Source organism: Mustela nigripes, chromosome 6, assembly GCF_022355385.1.
Source record: "Mustela nigripes isolate SB6536 chromosome 6, MUSNIG.SB6536, whole genome shotgun sequence".
Taxonomy (NCBI): domain Eukaryota; kingdom Metazoa; phylum Chordata; class Mammalia; order Carnivora; family Mustelidae; genus Mustela; species Mustela nigripes.
Genome location: NC_081562.1, coordinates 88,179,119 through 88,204,910, shown reverse-complemented (window position 1 = coordinate 88,204,910; position 25,792 = coordinate 88,179,119). Strand labels below are relative to the sequence as shown.

General features: G+C 38.3%; 1 protein-coding gene across 9 annotated transcripts in view; it reads left to right on the top strand.

Moving 5' to 3' along the window:
• The first annotated feature begins 2,522 nt into the window (after positions 1-2,522).
• LOC132019734 (cyclic AMP-dependent transcription factor ATF-7) overlaps positions 2,523-25,792 on the top strand; it is an 89,955-nt gene continuing 66,685 nt past the window's right edge. For 3 of the 9 annotated variants that reach the window (XM_059403249.1, XM_059403246.1, XM_059403245.1), the window contains exons 1-2: positions 3,008-3,050; positions 21,201-21,269. In XM_059403249.1, the coding sequence (XP_059259232.1) occupies positions 3,043-3,050; positions 21,201-21,269 (77 nt within the window). In that variant the 5' untranslated portion in view covers positions 3,008-3,042. The other 6 variants (XM_059403252.1, XM_059403248.1, XM_059403247.1 and 3 more) reach the window with 5 other exon arrangements.

The window sequence follows — 25,792 nt, the reverse complement described above, 5'->3', positions numbered from 1 at the left end:
TATTTATTTATTTGACAGAGAGAGATCACAAGTAGGCAGAGAGGCAGACAGAGAGAGAGAGAGGGAAGCAGGCTCCCCGCTGAGCAGAGAGCCCAATGCGGGCCTCGATCCCAGGACCCTGAGATCATGACCTGAGCCGAAGGCAGCGGCTTAACCCACTGAGCCACCCAGGCGCCCAATTTTTTTTCTTTTAAGTTTATTTATTTCAAATAATTTCTACACCCAACATGGAGCTGGAACTCACAACCCTGAGATCAAGAGTTGTGTTGTCTTCTGACAGAGGCAGCCAGGAGCCACGACTCCCTGATTTTTAACACCACTCCCATTATATACAAATATCCCATTTATTTTGAGGGTCTGTTTCTATCATTGCATTCTTTTTTTTTTTTTTAAGATTTTATTTATTTATTTGACAGACAAAGATCACATGTAGGCAGAGAGGCAGGTAGAGAGTGAGAAGGGGAAGCAGGCTCCCTGCTGAGCAGAGAGCCTGATATGGGGCTCAATCCCAGGACCCTGAGATCATGACCTGAGCCGAACGCAGAGGTTTAACCTACTGAGCCACCCAGGTGCCCCTCATTGCATTCTTTTAACTAGGAATTGTTTTGGGGGAGAGTAGATTGGAAGCCAAGACTTCTTTCAACCTTCCTCAATTAACTTCACAAGAATTTAAGTGATTCTATGCTTCTGAACCTTTTTATCTAAGAAGAAATCATCTGGATTATTTCTGCCTTTTAGAGGGTGCTGTGAGAATGGATGACATCCTAGGCAGAAAGCTCAGAAAGCCAAGTAATATAAAGCTGCAGAAGGAATTTACCTGAGAGAAAAGAGATTCCATAGGTAATACTTTGAGTCCATTAATTCTACTTATAACTATGGTAATTTTTTTAAGGTTTTTTGTTATTGTTGTTTTAGTCGTGGCAAAACCCCACATAACATAAAATGTGCCATCTTGGTTACCACATGAGAACAAATTTTAGTAGTTTTGCATTTTTTGTTTCATCCGAAATCTTCCCAAGGCCGTTTCCTCCTCATAGTTCAACTGCTGGTTCAAACACATTCCTTCTTCAGAGAGGCCTCACGAGGAGTAAAGTGGCTTCCCCACATCCCAACTTTCTGTCTCATAGTCCATGATCTGACTCATTACCCTGAAGGACTCTTCACTACTGACATAAGTGTGTTTTTTGGCTTATTAACTGCCTCCCTCTCCCCACTGTAATGATAGTTCTACCTGAGCAGGGATCTGGTCTGTCTGCTCTTCTCCCCATGCCTGAACAGTACCTTGCACCTAGTATGCCCTGTTGCGTATTTATTTATTTATTTATTAGCAGAGAGGCAGGCAGAGAAAGGGGGAAGCAGGCTCCCTGCTGAGCAGAGAGCCCCACGGATGACCCCAGGACCCTGAAAACATTATCCGATTGGAAGGCAGAGGCTTAAAACACACTGAGCCACCCAGGCGCCCCCCCCCCCCGCCCTCCTTTAAAGTATTTATTGAAATACTTGCTGAGTATTTAGTGTTCTGTGATTCCCAGTTTTATATATCTTATCTCATTCGATCATTACAACTCTCTGAGTAAAATTTACTAGCCCCATGGTAAAGAGACTCAGAGAAGCATCTCACAAAGTCACAGGCCAATTCAAGAACAGGTTTGGGATTGCTACGTAGATGGCTTGCTTTTTCCAATACGTTCACTCCAGTTCCAGGGCTAAAGGTATTTCAAACTACTTTCCAATTAAGGAAGTGATGTCTCTGGAGGATAGTAGAAACAACCGCACATTTATTTACGTATCCAGTTCCTGCAGTTGGAACCCTTACTATCCCCACCCCACATGCAGTTACACACACACACACACACACACACACACACACACACACCAGATTTACGGCCACAGTAAAATTATTCTAAATGTAAAGAAGAAAATGCAATTACTCGACTGTTTGGAAACCTGAATCCCCTTGCCTATCGGAATGGGGGGCGGGGTTCTTTTTTTTTTAAACGGCTTCATTGAGGTATTCTCTTGTTTTAAAAGTGCGCTCCTTTATGGGGCCGGGGAGGGTAAGAAAGTGTGCTCCTTTGAAATAATCTCATTCCCTAGAATATTTACTTCCCCATTTGCGCTTCCTTACTCTTAGGCGCTTTTGGTTTATTTGTTCATATATTTAAGTAATCTCTAGACCCAACGTGGGGCTTGAACTAATGGTCCCAAGATCAAGAATCACAGGCTGTTCCGACTGAGCTAGTCAGGTGCTTTTTCTTCACTTTTTGGATCTCCACTACTACAGGAACCTGAACGGATTCCCTTTCTTCTTTTTTAACTCCTATACTGCACAGCCAAACACGTGTAACCCGTCTGTAACCAATTCACTCAGCCTGTCTCCAGGCCAGCCCGGCCCACCAAAAGTCCGGCCCCTTCTGTTTTCCGGAGCACCGCCTGTCGGCCCCTTTCCAACTTAGGGCCTACGGATCTCGCCCTTCCTCCCCACCCACCCCCCCCAACATCTCGCGAGAGGTGAGCGCCCCTGGCCGGACGAGAAGAAAGTATCTGCTCCGCTGAGGGGGGAAAGGAGGAGCTGGAGACAGATTGTGGGAACGAACGCGGGCGGGCGGGAGGCGACGGAGCTACCAGAGGGTGAGTTCTTTTAACATTAAGTAGTCCATGATCTGGCGGAGTCTCTCTTTCAACTCTGGCCACTCTCAGTGTCCCAGGCCGGGGTCTCCCCTCCCAGTCTGTGTTGGACGGGGGCGCTGAGGCGGTGGCCGGGCCCTGTCTGAGGAAGTGGGTGGGGCATGGACTAACGCCGACCAATAAAAGAGAAGGAAGCTACGATTGGCGGCGATGAACACTAATGAGAGATCGTCTTTACCTTGCGGAGTGCCGCCCCTCTTCTCTCCCTCCTACCGCCTCCTTCCTCTGGGGGGGAAGGCGGGGCCAGAGGCCTGAAGTGTGGGGAGAACTTGGGGTAAGTAGCCCCGGGGGGCACAGGGCGTGGCAAGGAGAGGGGAGTTGAATCCTGAGGGAATGGAAGCCTAGTAGAGCCTAATGGGAGGGTAATGGGATGGGATGGAATGGGAGGAAGGGATGGGGTGCTAAATTGAAGACTCAGGCTTATCAAAGTGGGGTTAGGGGCTTGGCATTGAAGAGCCAAGGGTAATAGGCAGGAGGTTGGGAACAGTAGGTGAAAATATGGCATTGGGTTTGGATGGAAAGATAGGTAGAGGTAAATCACTGGGAATGGGAGTCATGGCATTTTGATTGAATTTTGAAAATTATGAAAAAAGAATAAGGGCATGATTTCAGAGAGAAAGTATGAATTTTGAGAAAATTCAGTGAATGAGTTTAGGAATACTTTATAGAGGCGGGCTTACCAGCCAAGGCATCACTTTGGGAAGAGTGTAAGGGAATTTTAGAGGAGTAAAGGAGGTGTTTCGAAAGGAGACAGCGGATATATACAGGTCTTAAGCCTAGGTATCAGAAACAGCCTAGGATATTGATTTGGGGCATTTGTTGTATATGGCACCTAGTCTGGTGACCAGCTTGCAAGATTAGGTAGGGGTGGAGAAGAAGAAATACAGAACACTTTCATCACTTGTGCTCTGATTTCCTTTCTCTCTTCTCTTCCTCTTCCTACACTCCTCTCTTCCAAAACTCAGGGATGGGGGCTTGGGACTTCTGCGGTACAAGTTGGAACCCCATTGGGAGTCATGTTGCTCTGAATTGCTTGTTATGTTCTCTGACTGGGGTGTTTACTACCCAGGGCAACTCCTACCCAGATTGCTGCGTTGCTACTTTGCTAACTTTAAAAGTTTGCTTTCTACTTAATAGTGTTTTAGTGTCTCCGAAGGTTGTGTCATAGTAAGTGTAGGTTTGTGGGGATGTGCAGAGTGTTCTGGGCAAGCTCACTTGATTCTTATATTTAAAAACCTTGCAGTAGTGTAAGAATTCTTGTAATGACATTGGTCTTTACAGTTATTATAAGCACAGAAAAATATACCAAAGTTTGTTTTGTTAAATGTGTGTCTTATCCATTCTTATTCTTGGAACTGTTAAATGGTTAGTTGTGGTTACTTTTAGTTAGCTTATCTTATATATTTTTAAACGGTGTAAATAAGATGGACATATATTTCAGGAAAGTGAAAAATTTTCAGTTTCTTCCTTTGTGTCTAAACTCAGAAGTTAAAGATATGTCATAATATCTTAGGGCAAGGATTGGGGAAATCAAACACAATTTGTACTTAAACATGGAGGATGTAAGGTAAGTGGAGGCTATTGCGAAATGTAACATGTCTGTAAGAAAAGAAGCTAAAGAAAAGTTTGGCAGCTATACTAAGTAGTCTTACCAGTTTGTTCTTAATTCTGTACAGCAAAGGGACAAGCCTTTGCCCTTTGTTTGATAGGTGTGTATTATTTAATAATGAATTAAACTAATATAGCCAATTAATTAAGAGCTGCTTTGCTGCTGCATAGATTTGTCTTTTATATCCTTCTCTTCTCCTTGTACTTTTGAGAAGCAAGATAATGTCTGAAATGCCGGTAAAGCTGTTTCATGAAGAGAAACCAGAGTATGTTGCTTTGTATTAACCTTTGGTTTTCAGCAGCCATTTGAAGCTTTTTCTCCTAGCCAGAAAGTTGCCCCTACGACACATTGAGACCAATTAATTACTAACCCTTTAGCATTAATTACTGAATTGAGTTCTAATATTTCACATTCAGAGCAGTGCTTTTGGACATTCAGACCTTTTCACAGTTTGCCTGGCAGCAGAACAAAAAATACCCAATGAAAGAGCAAAGTCCCTTGTTTTACTCTTCCATTCTTGAGTTTGTGGTGGCTTTAACTGGGGCACTATCAAATGCAAGATTTTTTTTTTTTTTTTTTAATTTCATCAGTGTTAACACCTAGCAGAAAGCTAGGGAGTGTCAACACTGCTCATTTTTAAACTTGTGGATCAAAGGTTACATCCTGTGATAGTTCCAGGGTTGTAATTTTTAAGCATTTTTATTTACTGTGGCTTTTAAATATTAATGGACACTGCTACTGTACCTCCTTTTTCTTTCCTCTCTCCACCTCCAGCTCCAAATGAAAATTGTTTTTTTTCATCCAACTCTTAAGCTGCTACTTTGCCTCAAGTAAAGTCCCTGGCTCTGCCTGAACACAGCTGCTCTGAAATTCTCACAAGTTATTGTTTTGTACATGTCAAGACGGAGTTTTTCCTAGGCTGCAGTAGGAGGTAGTGTGTTAACAGCAGCCTCATCCACGTCTGAGAAGGAGGAGCCTTCTCCTTGCAAGGAAGTTTTAGGTGGAGCAAATAGCCTTGCCATGTAAATGTATAACAAAGACAGCTCTCTTCTGGAGGCTAGTTGGCAGGCTGGCATATAATTGTCCCTTATCCCTTGATAAAGGTACTAAAGTTAAGGTGCAGATGTTGTTTCTTCCAGAAAAACAAATGCAGCATTCATTTAAAAAGAAAAAGCATTAATTTTTTTTTGCTGTTGGTTTCTCTAAAAATGGCACTATGATTTGAGAGTTCATGAAAGAATTTTCCATCGGGTGCCTGGCTGGATTAGTCAGTAGAGCATGTATGTTACTCTTGATCTTGAGTCGTGAGTTTGAGTTCCACATTGGGTGTAGAGAATACTAAAAAACAAAAAATGAAAACGAAAACAAAAAACTTAAAAAAAAAAAAGAAGGTCTTCCATCTATTTAGAAACATGTCAAAGAAAACAATTTTTAAGCATCAGTATTTGAATGTTGCCTTCCTGAAGGAGGCTTCTTTTGGGACAAAGTATATTCATGAAACATGAAAATACGTCATATTTGGAATTCCTGGCAGGTGGGTCTTTTCATTTCTAATGCAATAAGAAAGAGGTCCCCACTTCACAGATACCCTGTTCCATTATTGGAGGTCTACTTTTAGAACATTCTTTACATTGTGCTGAAGCTCTTTAGTTCTGCCATTTGCAGCTATAATAAATAAACCTAATTCCTTGTCAGCATGGTAGCCCTTTAAGTATTTGATAACAGTTATGTAGTAGGATAAATATCCCAAGTTATTTTAGCCATTCCTTAAATGATAAAGTTCAGGCCTCATCAGCTGGGTTGCCTGTATTTAGGGTTTCTTATCTAGATCTGAAATATAACACCTCAGGTATAATCTCATCAATACAAAGTACAGGGAAGAGTATGGCCTCTTTTCTGCTGTGCTCTGTACTTCTATTCTTAAAGTCCAAGATCGCATTAATTTGTGTAATTGATTTTTTAAATGTAATTGATGACCTTACATTTATCCTTGTAATTGTCATCTTGTTAATTTGGGTTTATTGTTTTAGCTTAATAATCTTATTTGGCCTCAGCTATTCCTCATATCCTCATGTTTGTATCTTTGATAGATAAATTTGATAAATGAGACATAAACATCTGTGTTTTTGTTTTAGGTCACTGGTAGAAATATATAAGGGTGGAGCAGTGCCATATAACATCAGCATGCTATCATTAGGTTGATATTAATCCATCAGTCAACCTTTTGCATAAAATTCAATTATGAATTCACCTTCAGTTTTATCATCTAACTTATATTTCCTGTCTAATATTAAGAAGCATCCTGTTGAAATCTAAATACATTGTCTCTGATCTATCCCTAAGCTCCTAGGCTAGTGACCTGGTGAAAAATGAAGTTAGACATTAGTTGCTACCTAGCTAGGTCATGCTAGTGTTTATAAATCATTGCGTTACTTGTCAGTTGTTTATAAGACATCTATTTAATATTTCCGCTATGTTTTAAAGTAAAATTACCTCCCCCTTTCCAACATTGCTGGTCCTGCTTCCTTTATTTTTATTTTTTAAAATAATTCTAGAATGATTAACAGTGTTTCTGCATAGTTGCATATTTTGTGTTATCAAATGAAATTCTGTTTTGGAGTCTTTTAGGAAGACATGGCATTTTAAGTTAATATTAAAAAATTAAACTATTATCCATGTAGCAGTTATATCATAGCCTCCCCATAATATTGACATCTCCAATTTAGACCTAACTTTTCATTTTGTTTGGAATAAAAACCTACACTACCTATAAAAGAAAGCACACCCCCTCACACACAGTTGCCTTTATAGTTTATTGATGTGGTGGGCTAAGTTTGTCATGCTCTGTGCTATAGGTAAAATTGTGCTAGAAATAAGCCATAACATCAGAAGACATCTCTAGGGAATAAAGACTGTGTTGGCAGCCAACAACTTTCCTCTGTGTTAATTTTAGACCTGATAGTTGAACTTAAGTTTGAGCAATTTTAGCTGATAAATGCATTTTTAAAGCACCTTCCTCTTTTGGGGTTTTAATTTTTACTTTCACTTTTAAAAAATAAAAAATTGTGAATGGAAATGTCTCTGTGGAATGAAGTAGCATGCTGTTAGGGACAGGGTACATCTTTTGATAGCTTCTTACCCATTTGAGATTGTTTAGTTATGAATTCTCCTGAAAAGCAGACGATGGAATTGATGACCCCTCAAGGTCCTTTCCAGTCCAAACATTCATAAATAGAAACTCAGATCAAAGAACTTACTATTGAAGAAAAGGAGACATTAAAGAAAATGAAATTGAAGTGGTTCTACTGACCCAGTGGGAATGGCTAAACAGAAAGTAAGGAACATAAATGTCAAGAAATAACTCCTTTGAGCAAGAAACAAAACAAGAATCAACAACAACAACAAAATTTTGCATTGGGATCATTTCATGTCTTAAAATATTTCATCATGATATTTTCTCTACAGAATTTCCCTGGTGGACACTTTGTGTTGAAATAGTTTGTCTCCCTACCCCTTTAAGCCATAGTATTTTGTTTTCTTTCCTTCTCTTGTTTATCCTTTTGTTTAGAAAGTGTGTGTGTATGGGGGGTGTCTGAATAATATACCCACTGCTTATGTACAATGAAGAAAATTCAGTTTGGTTTTGAAAGTAAAGGTATACTGCTTGGCTACCTTAGAGAGGAAAAATTTTATGAAAAGACGAATTTGTTACCTAGTTTTTAGAAATTTGTAGGCAGACATGTAGGAAAGATTCCCAACTAAGGCAAATGTGAGTTACTAGAGTAATCTTTTTTTTTTCTTTTTTAAACTATAGTAATCTTATGAAGGATGTAGGAACACTTAATCGGAGAACAAAACTCATTACAAACAACTTCACTTTTTTAGCTTTTTTTCATCTTCTTGCAATTTTAATCCTAAATGTTCTCATACATTTGAAACCCGAGTATATAAAAAGTTTCTCTTTTCAGGATGCCTGACTGGGTCAGTTGGTGGAACCTGCGACTCTTGGTCTCAGGTTGTGAGTTCGAGCCCCACGTTGGGTGTAGAGTTTACTTTAAAAAAAGGTTTCTTTTTTCTGTTCAAGAATGCATTTTTCCTTAATAAATATCAACTTGTGAAAGTGTAACTGGGGCTAAGATTTAGCTTAAAAAGTCACTTTGTGAGCTTGTGGCTTGGACCTCCATGGAACAGTGTTGTTCCGCCATTGCTGCACCATCTCACAAAATCCAACTTGTTTTGAGTGGAATTACCTATTAATATCTTATCTGGTATAATGCTTCTTGCTGACATAGTGGACAAAGAAGATTTATATGCTAAATTGGTCAGATTGTATTTGGGACTTATAATTTACCATGCATTAGAAAAATTACTTTTTTTCAGATTAAAAAATAGAGCATAATCATTCTTTCTGAAAAGGAATACGCCAGACTGTATTATAAAAACAGGACGATTTATTGACTAGAACGTATGACTGCTGTAAATGATTTGTGTTGGCACCAAGTTTCTTGCCAGTAATGTTTGTTTAAGCTTTATCAAACTTGAGTAACACCATGTTGGTTTTATTTAACATGGTTTTTCTGGTATTTCTGGTAGTAATGTGTCTCCTGTAGTACCATTTTCTTTATTTTTTTAAGTTATAGGCAAGCAGTAGTTTGCTGATATTTTACACATCTGTGTTTGGGATTATTGAAAGTCAGTCAGTGAGCATTAGAATACCTCAAACAGATCACTGTGTTGCCAGTATATGGACAGTCTTTAGAAAACATTTTTTTTCCTTGAGAATTTTTAAGCATCTCCATGATTGTCATTATTGTAGCAATTTCCTATCTAGGACTTAACTCATACTAGGGTTTAATATTAAAGTCTCAGGTTTATTGTTGTTAGTAGTGTATTTAAATTAAGTCCATTAAAAAAAAAAAAGAAGTGCATGAAGATTTTACATGTATCCTTAAGGATTAGTGTTTACGGGTTGATCACTACTGGTGTATTGTTTTAGGGATGATACCTTATCTGAAAATGAGTAGGAAAAAACCCAAAACACAGGGTTAGATTTTTGACAGCCTTCCAGTTTCCAGGAATTTTTCAACTCCTAAAATGCATATTGAGGCCAAACATAGACACATATAGTGTTCTATATAGTTATTTCTAACTCTGCTTCCTGCTGTCACTTTAGTAAGCTTTTGCTTCTTTGTTTTTATTAACCTTTCTGAGGATAGCTTAAAATAGTTCCTTGAATCCTTCAAAAGCCTAGAGAGACTTAAAAAAAGTTCTAGTCAAATAGTTGCCTATATGAAGCTGTTCCCAGATAGGTTCTAAGGTTTGGCCATGTGTTATCTAACTTATGATTCAGCCTAATTCTCACTCCCATCTGTTTTTAGTCATTCAATACAAAAGTATTTGATCTGTTTAAGCTGGCTCCTTTTTTGGAAACCTGTCCCTTGCATGTCAGAGCTCAAAATCCAGAAATTAATTTGAACCTTCTCTTTGATCAATCCAGGGTACTCTACTGTTTTTTGTTTGTTGTTGGTTTTTTTTTTTTTTTAAGATTTTATTTATTTATTTGTTAGAGAGAGAGAGCAGGCATGCACAAGCAGGGGAAGCATCAGGCAGAGAAGCAGCCTCCCTGCTGAGCAAGGACCTTCCCACCCCCCAATGTGGGACTCGATCCCTGGACCCTGGAATTATGACCTGAGCTGAAGGCACATGCTAAACCGACTGAGCCACCCAGGCGTCCCTGTTTGTGTATTTCTTAAAGCAGTGGGTCTCGGGGGCGCCTGGGTGGCTCAGTGGATTGAGCCTCTGCCTTTAGCCCAGGTCATGATCTGTGGGTCCTGGAATCGAGCCCCACATCCGGCTCCCTGCTCAGCGGGGAGCCTGCTTCCTCTTCTCTCTCTGTCTGCCTCTCTGCCTACTTGTGATCTCTGACAAATAAATAAATAAAACCTTTAAAAAAAAAAAAAAGTAGTGAGTCTCAAACTGCTTTTGGTCTCAATACCTACCCCTTTATACTCTTCATAACTGTTGGGGACTCCAAAGGACTTTGGTTTGTCTTGGTTATATCTGTTGATATTGAGCATTTTAGAAATTAAAGTGGAGAAATTGAAAAAATACTCACTTTCAAATAACATAAATAATTACTATAGTGTCAGAAAAATTGGGGTGCAGGGCTTCAATGTCTGACTTAATAGAAAACAGCTGGATTCTCATATTTGCTTCTGTATTCAGTCTGATACAGTATGTTGTTTGGTTGACGTATGTGAAGATAACCTGGGTTCACACACAGATACTAATAGGAAAAGGAAATAGTTATTTATTTATTTATTTTTAAATATTTTATTTATTTATTTGACAGACAAGAGATTACAAGCAGGCAGAGTGGCAGGCAGAGAGGAGGAAGCAGGCTCCCTGCTGAGCAGAGAGCCCGATGCAGGGCTCCATCCCAGGATACTGGGATCATGATCTGAGCGGAAGGCAGAGGCTTTAACCCACTGAGCCACCCTGGTGCCCCGGAAAGATTTATTTTTAAAGACTTACTTATTTGAGAAGGGAAGGGGCAGACTGAGAGAGTCTTAAAGCAGACTTACTGGTGAGCGAGGTGCTTGATGTGGGACTTGATCCCACAGCCCATGAGATCATGATATAAGCAGAAACCAAGAGTCGGATGCTCAACCGACTGAGCCACCCAGGAGCCCAGAAAACAGAAAGATTCTTTTCAGATAATTGTAGATAGTCTTTCTTCTTTGATACTATACCAGAATCCAAAATGGGGTAGTTTCTTAATGGTTGACTGTTGTGTAGAATCTGAAACCACATCTCTGAATTTTAATACTGTTAAATTAAAATGAATTAGCCTGTCTTGCTCTTTAAATAGATCTTTCATCCATGTATGACTTGAACACCCATAAACCCTCTGAATGGGTCTTAGGAATCTATGGGGATCCCTAGAGCCCACTCTGAAAACTGCTGTCTTGTAGTACCAAATTGGAAAAATACAGCCCTTTACTTTAGAAGAACTATAAGCTCTCCAGCCATTTTAGTGTCCCTCAAAGGCTGAGTTACTGACCATTTGCACCGGAATTACCCAGGGTGGTTTTTTTAAGTGTAAATTCTTGGGCCGCAAAGCCAAGAAAATCCTGGAAGCATAGGAATCTGTATTTTTCAGGGTGCCCAAGTGAATATGTTAAGGTTGAGAACTATGGAGCTAGCTTAATTAACCTTATTTTTAGAAGACCTAATTTCTTGGGCATCTGACTGGCTCAGTCAGAAGAGCATATTACATATGTCAGAAGTACATATTACTATGTACTATATACATACTACATACTATTACTATTGAGTTGTAGCTTGAGCCCCACAATGGATGTAGAGTTGACTTAAAAAAAGCCGGGGGCGGGGGGCGCCTGGGTGGCTTGGTCGGTTGAGTGTCTGACTCTTGGTCATGACTCAAGTCTTGATCTCCCCGTCATGAGTTTGAGCCCTGTGTTGAGCTCCATGCTGGGTGTGGAGTCTACTTTAAAAAACAAAAAACCTAATTTCAAAAATTTGTAGTCATTTAAAAAGAAATTATTATTAATTCAATTAAATTGAATAGTCACAATATAAAAGTTCTTACTAATGATTAACACATACACTCTGACATTTGTCATAATTGGGATCTCCTAATTACCCATGCATTTTAATTAATAATAGTTATTTATAAATACGAGGAGTTTGCAAACTAAGGCCAGATAGTAAATAAGGCTTTGCAGGCATGAGGTCTGTTTGTAACGATTCAACTATACCATTGTAGCACCTAAGAAACCATAGACAACATGCAAAGGATAAGCATCACTGTATTCCCATAAAACTTTTTTATGGACTCTAAAATTTGAATGTCATGTAATTTTTATGTGTCATGAAATACTCTTTTTTTGTTTTTTTCCAACCATTTAAAAATGTAAAGGGGCGCCTGGCTGGCTCAGTGGGTTAAGCCGCTGCCTTCGGCTCAGGTCATGATCTCAGGGTCCTGGGATCGAGTCCCGCGTCGGGCTCTCTGCTTGGCGGGGAGCCTGCTTCCTCCTCTCTCTGTCTGCCTCTCTGCCTATTACTTGTGATCTCTCTCTGTCAAATAAATAAAATCTTTAAAAAAAAAAAATGTAAAAACCATTCTTAGCTTGTGGTCCATACAAAAGAGGTGGCAGGCTGGATTTGGCCCACTGACTGAAGTTTGCCAGTCCTTGACATATACTGTAATTGGATTATGAATTTAAAAATTATTATAATAAAATATACTTAATGTTGGGCAACCCTCTTGGGTCCCCTCCCTCTTGGAGAGCTTTTTCTATCGCTCAGTAAACTTTACTTTGCTGTCCACCACAAAAAAAAAAAATTACACACACTCTTAATGTTGAAACTATGAACATAATTTAATTTTTCTAGACAAAAAAAATTGCTCCAAGAAGTAGTCCCTCCCGATTCTTATTTCTGGACATTCATTTGTATAATAAACATATAAGAAACATCTATTATGTGTAAATTTTTGGAAGTAACACAATTCAGTTGGAAGTAGTTACATAATAGGCAGGTTATCATACAACTTTTTTTTTTTTTTAAGATTTTATTTATTTATTTGGCAGACAGAGATCACAAGTAGGCAGAAGGCAGGCAGAGAGAGAGGAGAAGCAGGCTCCCTGATGAGCAGAGAGCCCGATGTGGGGCTTGATCCAGGACCCTGAGATCATGACCTGAGCTGAAGGCAGAGGCTTAAACCCACTGAGCCACCCAGGTGCCCCTTTATCATACAGCTTTTAGGAGGTTGTGTTTTGTTTTTAAAGATTTTATTTATTTGTCAGACAGAGAAAACACATGCAGGGCGAGCAGGGGACAGAGGGAGAGGAAGGCTCCCCACTGAGCAAGGATTCCATAGTGGGACTCATCCCAGGAGCCTGGGATCATGACCTGAGCTGAAGGCAGAGTCTTAATGGACTGAGCCACCCAGGTGTCCTTAACTTTTAGGAGTTCTAAAAAGATGTGCTATCTGTTTTTATATCTTCTTTGAAGTGTGTGAGAATAGGTAACTAGGAGTCAAGTGAGCTTTAACCTCTTGACTCATCTTTTGTCTATTTTTTTTTTTTTTCTAACTCTCTACCTCAGTTTTCCAGTTTGTAAGCAAAGTGCTTTACAAAAACTCTGATATAAAACAGTAAGGCAAGTTAGTTTAAGATTATAGTGATATATGTGCTTTCTGTATAATCCCTTTGGGTCAGTTGGTTTACCTACTAGTGAAATAATATATGCTAAACTGTTTTTATGCTAAGTAATACAGTGGAAAACAAACCCAAAATTTATGAACAGAAATTTCAATTCCTAAATAATCTACTACCTAGTAAAACTTGAGTCTTTGTTTTCTGAGGTTCACATAATATTCATTATAGTCTCACAGTTCATATGTTTACTGGCATCTTTCCCTTAAATCATTTTTCTAGGTGTAATGCAAATCATAGCAACACTGAGTATCCTATGGAGAATAAAATGTTGAGACTGCTGTGGTAGAGATCTTTGGTGTTTGTACTCTTTGCTTAGTAGCAGCTTAATTATCTTAGAGTCTGAAACTTGGTATCCAAAGTTATGTTCTTGGAAGAGAACTGTTTGTATATAATTTCTTTCTTTTTAATACCATAAGGGAATGGAGCCCATAGAGCTCTGTTTGGGTGCCTGTCTACATTTTTTTTAGCTTGTTTATAACTGCACTGAAAGACATTTAGTACCTGCTAAGCTTGGTTTCAGTTCTCTTTATTCTCTCTGTGATGAATGGCTGGGGCAATTTCTAAGTGTTTGATATAAGTAATACTCTTTAGGGAGCATTCATGGGATTCTGAAAATGGGTTCTTTGAAGGTAACAAAGGAGGAACTATCTTGAACTGCTTGATTACCCTGTGTATCGATATAAGTTTCCACCGTGTCTATTTCCATATGAAGCTGCTAGTTTATAATTTTAGAAAGATTTTTTTGGTAGTCCAAAAAATGAATTGAATTTGTCAGTTGGTTCTTTTGCTTTGTAGTAGAGAATGAACGAACAGCCTTGCATGATTTTTAAATATACCGTCTAGTACTTTATAATAAAGTGTACCAGATGTGGACCTTTTTTTAACTTGTAGATTTTTTTTTATTAGATTACTCTATATTATTTTTATTTTTTTAAAAGCAATCTGATCAGTGTAAACTTCAGAAAATGCTGAAAGTAAGAAGAAGAAAACAAAATTACCGGGAATACCATTATCCAGAGATAACCATTATTAACATTGGATGCTAATTCCCTTATCTTCTTATATGCTTATTCTTTTGTTTGCCTTTTTTTTTTTTTTTTCCTCCCCGCAGTAGGCTCCATGCCCAATGTGGGGCTTGAACTCATGACCCTGAGATCAGGAGTTGTAGAGTTGCATGTTCTACTGACTGAGCCAGCCAGGCGCCCCTATTTCTATTTTTATAGATTTGGAATTATGGTGCATATGCAATTTTATATCCTGCTTTTTTCCCTATAGAATATATAGCATTTTCTTATGTCATTAAATAGCTTTCAGAAAATGTTATTTTTTTTTTAAGAGTGAGTTTATTTATTTGACAGAGATCACAAGTGGGGGCGGGGGGAGGAAAGTAGACTCCCGACTCCCCACTAAGCAGAGAGCCTGATGTGGGGCTTGATCCCAGGACCCGGATCATGACCTGAGCCAAAGGCAGAGGCTTTAACCCACTGACCCACCCAGGTGCCCCCAGAAATGTTATTCTTAACTTAAATATAGTCTCTTGTCAAGCAGTTTCTTACATTGATCCTTTTTTCTAAACATTTAATTCCTGTTCTTTATTGTTATAAATATGACTATGATAAACCTTTTAATATATAAGTGGTCCCTGTTTTGGGCTTTAACCCCAGAATAAAGTCCTGAAAAAAGAATGATTTGTTCAAGGGATACAAAACATTTTAAAGACAATATAAATATTGCCAGATTGCTTTCCAGAAAGATTGTTCAAATATGTACTCCCAAAAGTCTTATATGAAGGTATAAAAATTTATTTTTTTTTAAAGATTTTATTTATTTATTTGATAAAGAAAGGGGTAGTGAGAGAGGGAATACAAGCAGGAATGGAGTGGGAGAGGGAGAAGCAGGCTTCCCTCTGAGCAGGGAACCTGATGTGGGGCTCAATCCCAGGACCCTGGGATCGTGACCAGAGCCCAAGGCAGACACTTAACGACTGGACTGAGTCACCCAGGCAACCGGAGGTGTAAGAATTTCTGTGGCATTCTTTTTTTAAAATGTTTCTTTCCTTCTTTTTTTTTTTTTTTAATATTTTATTTTATTTCATTTATTTTTTTAAGTAGACTCCACGCCCAATGTGGGGCTTGAACTCAAAACCCCCGAGAACTTGCAACTCCTTAAACTCACAATCACAGTGGCATGTCTACCTAGGAAGCCAGGTAGGCCCCCCCTGCTGCGTTCTTTTATACATGAAAATATATCTTAACAGCTCTGGCCTGGGTTTTGTTTTCAAGAGCCAATGAAAGGTTAACTTGGCAAATAATCTTCCTTTTCCCCATTTTTTAGCACTCTAACTGAAAGCTGTGGAGTCACCTCTGTGCTATTTGGATGATAAGGAAAGCACGGAGTTGGTTGAGTGTAGTCACATCAAGTGCCTTAGGCACAAAGTAGTTGTATATGTATTTAAAACATGTCAAATATGTTTAGCTTTAAATACATAAATACCTGTATAGCAGTTGTTTTGTGGACCCAGCTGGCAGCTTTATGAAAAAAGAAACAGGAAGATAAATGTAGAATTTCAGCAGAGTATACTTAAATATTGCCTTCATATTAAATCAGTAAGTATCTACCAAAAATAAACTGTGTTATGAAAGGAAAGGCTTCCAGAAGTTTTAACCTAGATCTCTATATTCTATCCCATTCCCATTTTGGTCACAGATAATACAGCCATTTTCTTTTTATTCATGAAACTAAAATAGCCTGCTCATGGCCACTAACATATCACCATTTCATTTCTTTCATAGCAGTTATCTGCTATTAATCTGAAATTATTTTGTTTACTTGCTTTGTGTTTGTCTCTTCCTTTTAGACTATAAGCACTGTAAGAGTAGAAACCTTGTCTGTCTCATTCACTGTTGATTTCTGGGGCCTAGAGTGTGGGTAGGCACTGAATTGATGAATTTTAGGTTTTTTGCTTCTTGTTTTTTGTTTTTTTTTAAAGTAGGCCCCATGCCCAGTGTTGAACTCAACTCGGGGCTTGAGCTCACCACCCTGAGATTGAGATCAAGACCTGAGCTGAGACCAAGATTCAGATGCTTAACCGATTGAGCCACCCAGGCACCCCAGTGAATTGATGAATTTTAAAACTGACCATATTTACTTTTTGATCTAGAAAGTAAATTGTGATTATTAGTTTCAGACTTTATCCTAGCCAGATCTTTTACCAAGACTTTACATTACTCTTTTTTGTGCTCTTGCCTGTACTCTGGAGTTGTCTAGCAAAGGAATTTGATAAATGCCCACAAAGAATAAGAAATAGCAACAGATCTAATATATATGCTGATCAATCTCTGACTAATTGAACTTATGAATTAAATCATCGTTCTTACCACTTACCTCTCATGCCAAATGACAAAAATTCATTGTCTGACCAAACTTTAGGCAGGTTTCTGAACCTTCTTTTAGGCCCATCAGTGTACTTTCTTGTAAGATCCAGTTTTAGCAAGAATCCCTCACCATCAATATCTGATCACCCTCATATCTGATCACGTTCTTTATCTTTCACCGTCCCTTAGGTGACATATCATCATCCTGGCCTGTCTTTAGCAAGACTCTTGTTAGGTTGGTTTAGTCAGAATCCCCCCTTCTCCTGATGTTTCCTCTTAGTACTTTTCCATCCATTAACCCCCACCATGGTCCTTGGCTATAAATTTCCACTTGTGCATGATGTATTCAGAATTGAGCCCAGTTCTATACAGAGGTCTCTTTTCTTCTATTGCAATAGTTCTGACTAAAAAACTCTTTTTTACTGCTTTAACTACTCTCCAGCTCTAGTTTTTCTTGACACAGATGAGTGAAAGATTCTTTTTTTTGGCAAAGGATTATTGTCTTTTTATTTTTATGTCCACTTTGCTTGGCATTTAGTTCCCTAGTAATATTTTTTGAGTGAATGAATGATAGCTAGTCTAAACCCCTTCTATTTTTTCATGAATCTTTGATATTAATGGTGCATATGCCCTTCTCAATTTTTGTACTTAGCAATATTTGCTTTTGTTATTAGGAACCTAAGAAGAGGCTCTTGGGTGTGTTTGTATGTGGCTTTTATGCTTTGCTAAAGTTGGAACATTTTATGAACAGCAGTTAGTTACTAGAGAAATTATTTTATTATACCTGGGTCCAGAGAACAGGCTTTATCATCCTCAGTGACGGACTCCATTCTCTTTCTATTAAAAAAGGCGGAAAAAAGATATATATGCGTATATATATATCATTACATACATAGAAAATCAATTTTCATATTTGCACATTGGCCATTTTAGGATATACTTCTGGCTTTGACAAAACTATTTAACATAGATTTTATGAAATTATCCCAGTTATTAAAAACCAGTCTCTAAACCTTGGATTTTCTTCACTTCTCTCCCAGCGTTCAGGTAACTTTCTCTCTTTTGAGTAAATAGTAATTTTTATCACTTATGCCTTCTGGTCACTGAGCCTTTTCCTCTGCACACTTGGTCTCTGGAACAGCCTTTTTCTGCATCTTTGTTTTCCTGTTCTAAGATCTCTTCTGGAAGCATCTCACTTCCTCCTGGAAATTTCTCTTAATGTGTGTATCCTTTGCCTGTCATTTATTGGTTAGTTGTACAAAATGTTGAGTTTCATCCTGAGAAATAGATCGGGGAGCAGACACATATTTGAGTGTCATGCCCAGACACGTGATCTACTTGTCAAGTAGTATAGTTCCAAATGGGCTGTGAGTTAAATTCTAGTGAATGGCAGTATCTTTATGCAGGATTTCACCTTTGTCTCAGCCTGTTTATATGACAGAAATGTGCTGCTTTTTGTTCTTGAGAAGGCTTCAATTTGACCTCTTTCATAACTAGAGATTTGTTTTATCTATCAGAAATAAGCAATGGCATTCCTTGTATGTAGCAATTGATACAGCTAACAGGGAATTTGAAAAGATGTAAGCTGGATTTTTTTTTTTTTTAAGTAGGAGAACAGATGATTGTTGTTGTAATATATTTAATTCTTAAAAAAGACAAATCACTTTAAAGTGAAAATGATGGAAATGAAAAGCAGCAAGATACTGAGGAATGATTTCAGAATAATTCTGGGTATTTAAGAAAGAGGGCCTTCTTCCTTCCATTGTGATCCTCCTTTTGGTGAAAATGGCAAAACAAAAAGCCAGTAAAGTGGGAAGGAAGCAGGAAATCCTAGTGAGTGATTGTCAGATTTGAGCCCTGAAAATGGTTGCTTTTGTTGCATTTAATACTTTTCCCTCAGCTTGGTTTTGCCTTTTGTTTTCTTTTAGAAAATTGTGATTTTTCACTTCTATTTCCTAGTAAGGGTGCAGTTAAATGGATTTGGAAGCCATATATTGTGATATGATTGTACAAAAGCAAGTTAAATTTTGAATTTTGTGGTTGGAAGGAAACCATTCTGGAGTTTATTTGGTCACTTCCTATGCCAGTGCTGTCCTACTCTCAAAAGCACCCCTTTTCTCCTCTAACTAGGTAGAAAACAGAAAATTTAGCCAAATAACAGAAACAAGGTAAAAGGAAGGAATCTCACCTGCTTCTTATGTTATATCTGCCCTAGCCCTTGTAGTTTACTTCCTGGTTGAAGATATGCTACAGGATCCTGTTGAAATTAAATTTTCATTTCATGATTATATTAGGAAAGCAGGGTTTGGGACTAGTAAGTGAAATTATCTCCAGCACAGCAGTTAGGAATTTTTCCAGAGATGAATTGCTTTCCAGAAGTGTTCTGAATTTTCAGTCGTGATGGCCATGGTCTTTGCATTTATATACTTTTATTTACTTGATATTTATTTTTTGCACTATGTCATAGTTCCAGAAAGTGCTAAAAAATCATTATGTATTTAAAACAAACAAACCAGAAAACCCTCTTGTCCTGGGGCTGTGTGAAGAAGAATAAAGCTCTCATTTTCCCAGTACCCAATCATCAGCTTCAGCTGGCTTCTCCTAGGAAAAGAATTTATTGAAGCAATTTATCCTGGCTAAATGTGATATAAATCTGTGTGCACCTATGTACATACAGGCTCTCTTCCATTACAGCAATGCTGCAGCATCAATTTCCTTCATAGTTAGACCCTGTTCCTAGCACACTGAAAGATGACTAAGAAGCCCTTTCTGTTTTATGGGGCACCCCACAATTTTAAACACTGATTAGTTGTGAAATTACTGATCAGACTACCAGAAATACTGGTTTCCAACCCCAGAGTGAGTCTTAAGAGAGTAGGAGAGATGTTACCTAGCTGCCCTCTGAGTTTTAAGCGGGGTTTTCTGATTACCAAATTCAGTCTAGCACTTTAACATTTTATTTTAATGCAGACCTGAGTGAGGGCAACCTGATATTTTGGTTTATCTCCAAAATAAAAATTTGAATTTGGTTACAGTTCTGAAGTTGTTTCTAGGCATATTCAAATTATAGTTCTTCCTCTTTCATCTTCCCTTGTTAATGCTCTTTTCTACACCTTCCTTTCTTATAGAAAGATGTTCGAAAAAATACTTTAGGAGTTTATTCTGTGAAGTCTAGTTTTGTGCCCTCCCCCTTTCAAAACCCTGTTGATCTTTTAGGAATATTTTTACTATGATTTGCATTTCTCATCCTTATCCATCTCCACCTCTATTTTTATTCCTAAGTGGGAAATGAGAAATTTCCCCAACACATTCATATTGAAATTATTGTTCTTTGACAAAGAATTTCGATCAGCTTTTCAAGAGTTTAGTTTCAATAATTAAAAAACAACAGTATAAGCCCTGTTAAATTCTTCAGAGAAATAGAGAGGTTGGATGGTGATGCCTTTTAGTGCCATTTCTTTTATCCCCTGCAGCAGCACACATCTGTTGGCTGCAACAGAGCAGCCCAAGAACTCTGGCCGAGAGCGGCACAAACAGCCGGAACATATTCACCCAGTAAACCCCCAAAGAGTCGACATTTGTTTTATTGCTGCTTTTAAAAACCTAGCCATAAATAGAATTAGAGGGGGAAGGGCACCGATATTTCTCCATTTGCCACAGACGATTGGTGGGGGGAGAAGGAGGCTCCCAGTGGGGAGAGAAGGTTTTTATTTTTATTTTTTTATTAATGAAAATCATTTCCCGTGTAGCCCAATAGGATGGGTGCTTTGTTTTCTTTGGCAATAATCTGGGATAAACGGCCCTTGCCAACAGTCTCGTAGTTTATACACCAGGGAGCCAGATTATAGCCCTGTAAAATGGAGCACCCCTCCTATAATCCCTTAATTAATTAAATGACAAATTTTGGTCTTCTCTAGTTCAGAAATATGGCTTCCGCATCGAATGTTCAGTGGATTTATTGACATAGGGAACTGTACTGATTGTAATTCAGCAGACTAGAGGAGTGTGTTATATACTGTAGCAGGAAGAGGGGAAATCTACCAAAGGTTTGAAATTCCTTGACTATTTAGGTCTCAATTTTTCTAATTAAAAGTTTCAGTTGAGGCGCAATAGATCATATGCCACCTGTCTAATGGGTCTCCCCAAAGTAGCCTGTGTTTATAGCTTTGATAGACAGCATTCTTGGAACACCTGTTTCTAGGCTTGATATTTTTGAAGCACTTTTTTTTTTTTTAAACTCCAGCGTATTTAACATAACTTTTCCCCCTGCCTCCCCCTCCTCAGCTCCGCTCTGCTATATGAAATATGGGAGACGACAGACCGTTTGTGTGCAATGCCCCAGGCTGTGGACAGGTACGTTTACAATATACTTTATTGTGAATGTCTCGTTGTGAATCAAAGTGGCTGTTTTATCACTAAGGCAAAGAGTTTAAAGCCGGTATTTTACGTGATCACTGGAGGTAATCAGATCAGAGGATTTGCAGTGTGTAAATCCATGTTATGAGGAGGTGTAGGCACTCTACCGTAATGAAATCTGCCTTGCTCTCTTTCATATTGTTATTCTACTGGTATTTGTTTCCCAACCCACAGTGTTGAGGAATACATGTTGCTCTCTCCTGCTTTCTAAAGCTATCCATCTAAATATAAAACAAGTTTAGAAATATCTTTTCCTCAACCTTCGGGGAGATAAAAGTGTGCTTAACATATTTAGAATAGGCAGCTGAGAACATATTCGTTCATCGTGAGCCTCAGTCTGCTGGAGTATGTTGGATTTTTTAAATAAGAGAGAAAAGTTTCTTTGGACTGTTGATCCAGAAAATCACTGTTGGTAGCTAAGGCAGATCTCTATCTATGTAGGAAATACAAATCCAACATAGAACCTGAGATCTCACAGCAATGTATGAACTACAAGATTTCTCAGCCATCTTCCCTCCCTGACACTGCAGGATGCCTTGTTCTGTGCGTTAGCTGCCATGTTATTGTCTGCATATCTGTACATTATGTGTCAGATACTTTCATCATATGCTTTTTTAATAAAGTAATTTTGTTGAAACTGCTTCTTTACCCACACACCCCCCATTTTGTACCTTCTTAACTCTTCTTCCTAGACCCTCCCCTACTGCCATGTTTCACAAAGGATGAAGAAAAGTATACAAAGGAAGTTTTATCGGCCTTCATGGATTGATTTTATAGAACTGAAAGGTTGAATTTCTGTTCAGTTAGGAATATGCCATGTGACTGCCCAGTGACACTTACTGGTGGTATGTGAGATTGCAGACTAGTTCTATTAAACACTGTAAATACTTCAGCAGAAAGAAGAGTTAAGTTCCAGAGATTCCTAAGAATTGGAATTTGAGAGGTGAATGGGATAAGATAGTGACAAGGAATAAGCAGAAGGATTCTAAAGTCCAATAATGCTGAAGATTTCAGAAAAGGCTAAAAAAGCCATTGCATTCTGAAGTATTTAGTGTCATAGGGTGTATTTCCTTTTTTGTCAGTTTTCAGCTTTATTGTTGACTGTTCTCCCCCATCTGATTTGTATTTTATTCTTTTACAATAGAAGCCACTTGGGAAATTAGGATGGATTTGTTTCACTTTTCAGACAGCTATATTAGAATATATATCTGAACCTGATCCCTTCAAATTTTTGCGTGTGGATTTGTTGGTAATACTATTTACTGTGATTCCCATAATTGATACCGGGGACCCTTTTCACTTATCTCTCTTTAAAAATCTGCAGTTTTGGTGAAAAGATTTATTTTTCTCATACTTTTATTTTTCTTTGTTTAATTTTAAGCTTCTCAGTGCCCCGCTTATGTTTTATGCTTAAAACCACCTAGACAAGGGCTTAAAGAAATTAAAATGGATTATAAAATAAAAGGAAAACACCAGAAAAAGCATCTCATAAGCTCCCTGAAAATAAAGGTATAAATGGGTTTCTTTAGGCTGTCTCATCAGAAAAGAGTAGTTTTCACTGAAATTTCTTTTTGTTTTGCTTGGGTTAGAGGTGGTAAAAATAGTAGGGACTTTTTACTTTGGTTCCTTTTGTATTGTTGGATACTGTTTGTCATAAGCCTTTTCCTTCCCCTACTTCTTCCTCCCATTTCTGAATTGTTTGCTGGTATTTTGGTTGTTCGGATTCTTTATAACCTCTACTGTTGGTCCTGAAGCCTTCCCCATTCCCCACCCCTCAATGGATATGGAACTCAGGGAGATTGCTACCTTCTTTTGTATTCCAGTTTCTTGCTTTATAGAAAAGAATAGAAGGTAGCATTGTTCGTCCCTTTACCTCCTTTGCATGTCAGAATTTTATGATCAGGTAAAATTGTAGTTCTCTAGTTAAGTTTAGTCTCCTTCCAAGTTTCCCCCAATATCTAGTAACAATTAACTCTAAAGTAGGATCTCTTCAAGATTTACTGTGGTAAACAACTGTGGTTGCTTTCTATTATGTGAAATAGTGGAAATCTGGCAAAGAAGATACATTTGGGAAAGCGAACTACCCTAGGCCTGTCATCCAGCTTTCTTACATCTCTTGAAAATGGTTTCATCCTGGAGCCACTTGAGGCCTTTAAGTTATTTATAATCCACTGTCATTGATTCAAAATTTTTATTCCAGAAATGGTAGAATAATTTTTAAAAAGCTATGTAAATCCTAGTAGTGGTAATAAGGACCATGATAATTTTTACAAGACATGGTTTAGAACCTACTGCCATTGAAACCTCAAAAATCAGTGGTTTCTACCTCTTAGAGGAAGAAGGAATGAAAGCAAATCATAATTCAAGAGATGGATCCTTAAAAAACCAACCAACAAACAAAAACTGTAGGAATCTTGCATTATTTCAGTGTATGTTCTCTGCCCAGACTTTACCTTATGTACCCCTAAACTCAGAAATTATCTACGCCTTAATATTAAGGGAAGGTGAAAGGAAAATTCACCTAAAATAGACTAGTGGATTATGCTCTCCACCATATAATCAAAACCACCAGGCTTTCAATGGATACGTAAACATGTTTTGGTTGCTAGGTCTTTAATGGCTGTTATTTTTGGATTCTGTTCATGATCCACTTCCCAACAGTAAGTCTGATGTGACACAGCTGAATTCTAAATATGCTGCATGCACTTTTTTAAAAGAAAGATGGCTGCTGAAGGTTGTATTCTCTGCATTCTTATCTGAAAAGACAGATGATAGGGTGTTTTGAGCCCTCTCATCTCTATTCTCCTGTCGAGACCCTGTTTCTCTTGAGGCCTCATCACTCTCCTGAAGAGGAACTTAGGGAGAGCAATATTCTTGCTAATACCTCTCTATGGAATGTGGTAGCAGGAATAGTTAATAGAGCTGCCTCCAGAGAACGGGTTAGTGTTGTTAAGGCAACAGTACCCCAGATACCCTGTGCCAAAGGGTTGGGTTGAATTTGAGTGGTTTGGGTTTTTGAAATGTTTATAAGATAGCATCTAATTAATACTGTTGTGATGTAGTATAGTTAGTAGAAGTATAGTTTGGTGCTGAATTTAGGTAATCTTGTAAGTTTTTTTGGTTTTTTTTTTTTTTTTTAAAGATTATTTATTTATTTATTTGACAGAGAGAGATCACAGGTAGGTAGAGAGGCTGGCAGAGAGAGAGGGGGAGGGGAGCAGGCTCCCTGCTGAGCAGAGAGCCCGATGTGGGACTCGATCCCAGGACCCTGAGATCATGACCTGAGCCGAAGGCAGCGGCTTAACCCACTGAGCCACCCAGGCGCCCATCTTGTAAGTTTTTGATGCTTTGGGGCACTCTCTTATTTAAAGGTGGATTGTGAAATTGCTCTGTTGTTTGTAGAAGCAGGAAAAACTACAGTTGACCCTTGAACAATGGAGGGGTTAGGAGCACCCCGGGGGAGTTAAAAATCTGCATATAACTTTTGACTCCCTAAAAGCTTAACTACTAATATAGCCTAATGTTGACTTGAAGCCTTACCAATAATATAAATAGTTGATGAACTTGTATTTTGTATGTTATATGCATTATATATTGTATTCTCACTTTGGAATAAGCCAGAGTAAAGGAAATGTTGAGTAAATTGTAAGGAAGAGAAAATTTATGGTACTGTATTATATTTACTTTTTAAAAATTCCACATTTAAGTGGACCTGTGCAATTCAAACCCATGTCATTCAAGGGTCAACTGTACTATGCTTCTGAGAGTAATCTTGAATTTGTAAATGCAGTTAGATAACTTACCTTTTAGATGCTTTTTGCCCAGTTTTTATTACTAGGAGCCCACAAATTCCATATTCCTGTACCTCCCTTTTGGGAACATGACACTGTTTTGTAGTACAAATTATGCAGATTTAAGTAGTCCTTCTGGTTATTGTAACTAAGCCCTTGAGCAGAAGCTGATCATATAAGCTTATTACTTAGAATGTCTATTTCTTTAAGAGCAGGAACACATTTCCTCTGAGGAGATACTTCTAATGGACAAGATCATCCCATTATTAGCCATTGAGGAAAATTTCTGTCATAATCACCTCTATATCCACTCTGTCCTTTTAAGGAAAAATCCTTTGATTGTTCCTCTGTCCATTGTGACCTGAGGGGCTGTTACTCTTTTTCCCCCCTAAGGTTATCTACTGCCAGATCTTTTCTTCTCCCAGAGGACATTTAGGTATAGGTTGAGGTTCTCTTCGTATCTAACTGAGACATGAAACACATAACTAGCTCATAGACCTCCAGGGCCTGCTTTCCCTTTCTAAGGCCAAGAATAGCAGTAGAGCCCTAGTTGTGGTGGGATTGAGGGCAGCTTCTTGTACCTCCTTATCTTGTCATATAATAGGAATAATGTTTATGGTGCTGTAGTCCTGGCTTCACTTGGCATTTAACCAACCTCCAATGCTGTTT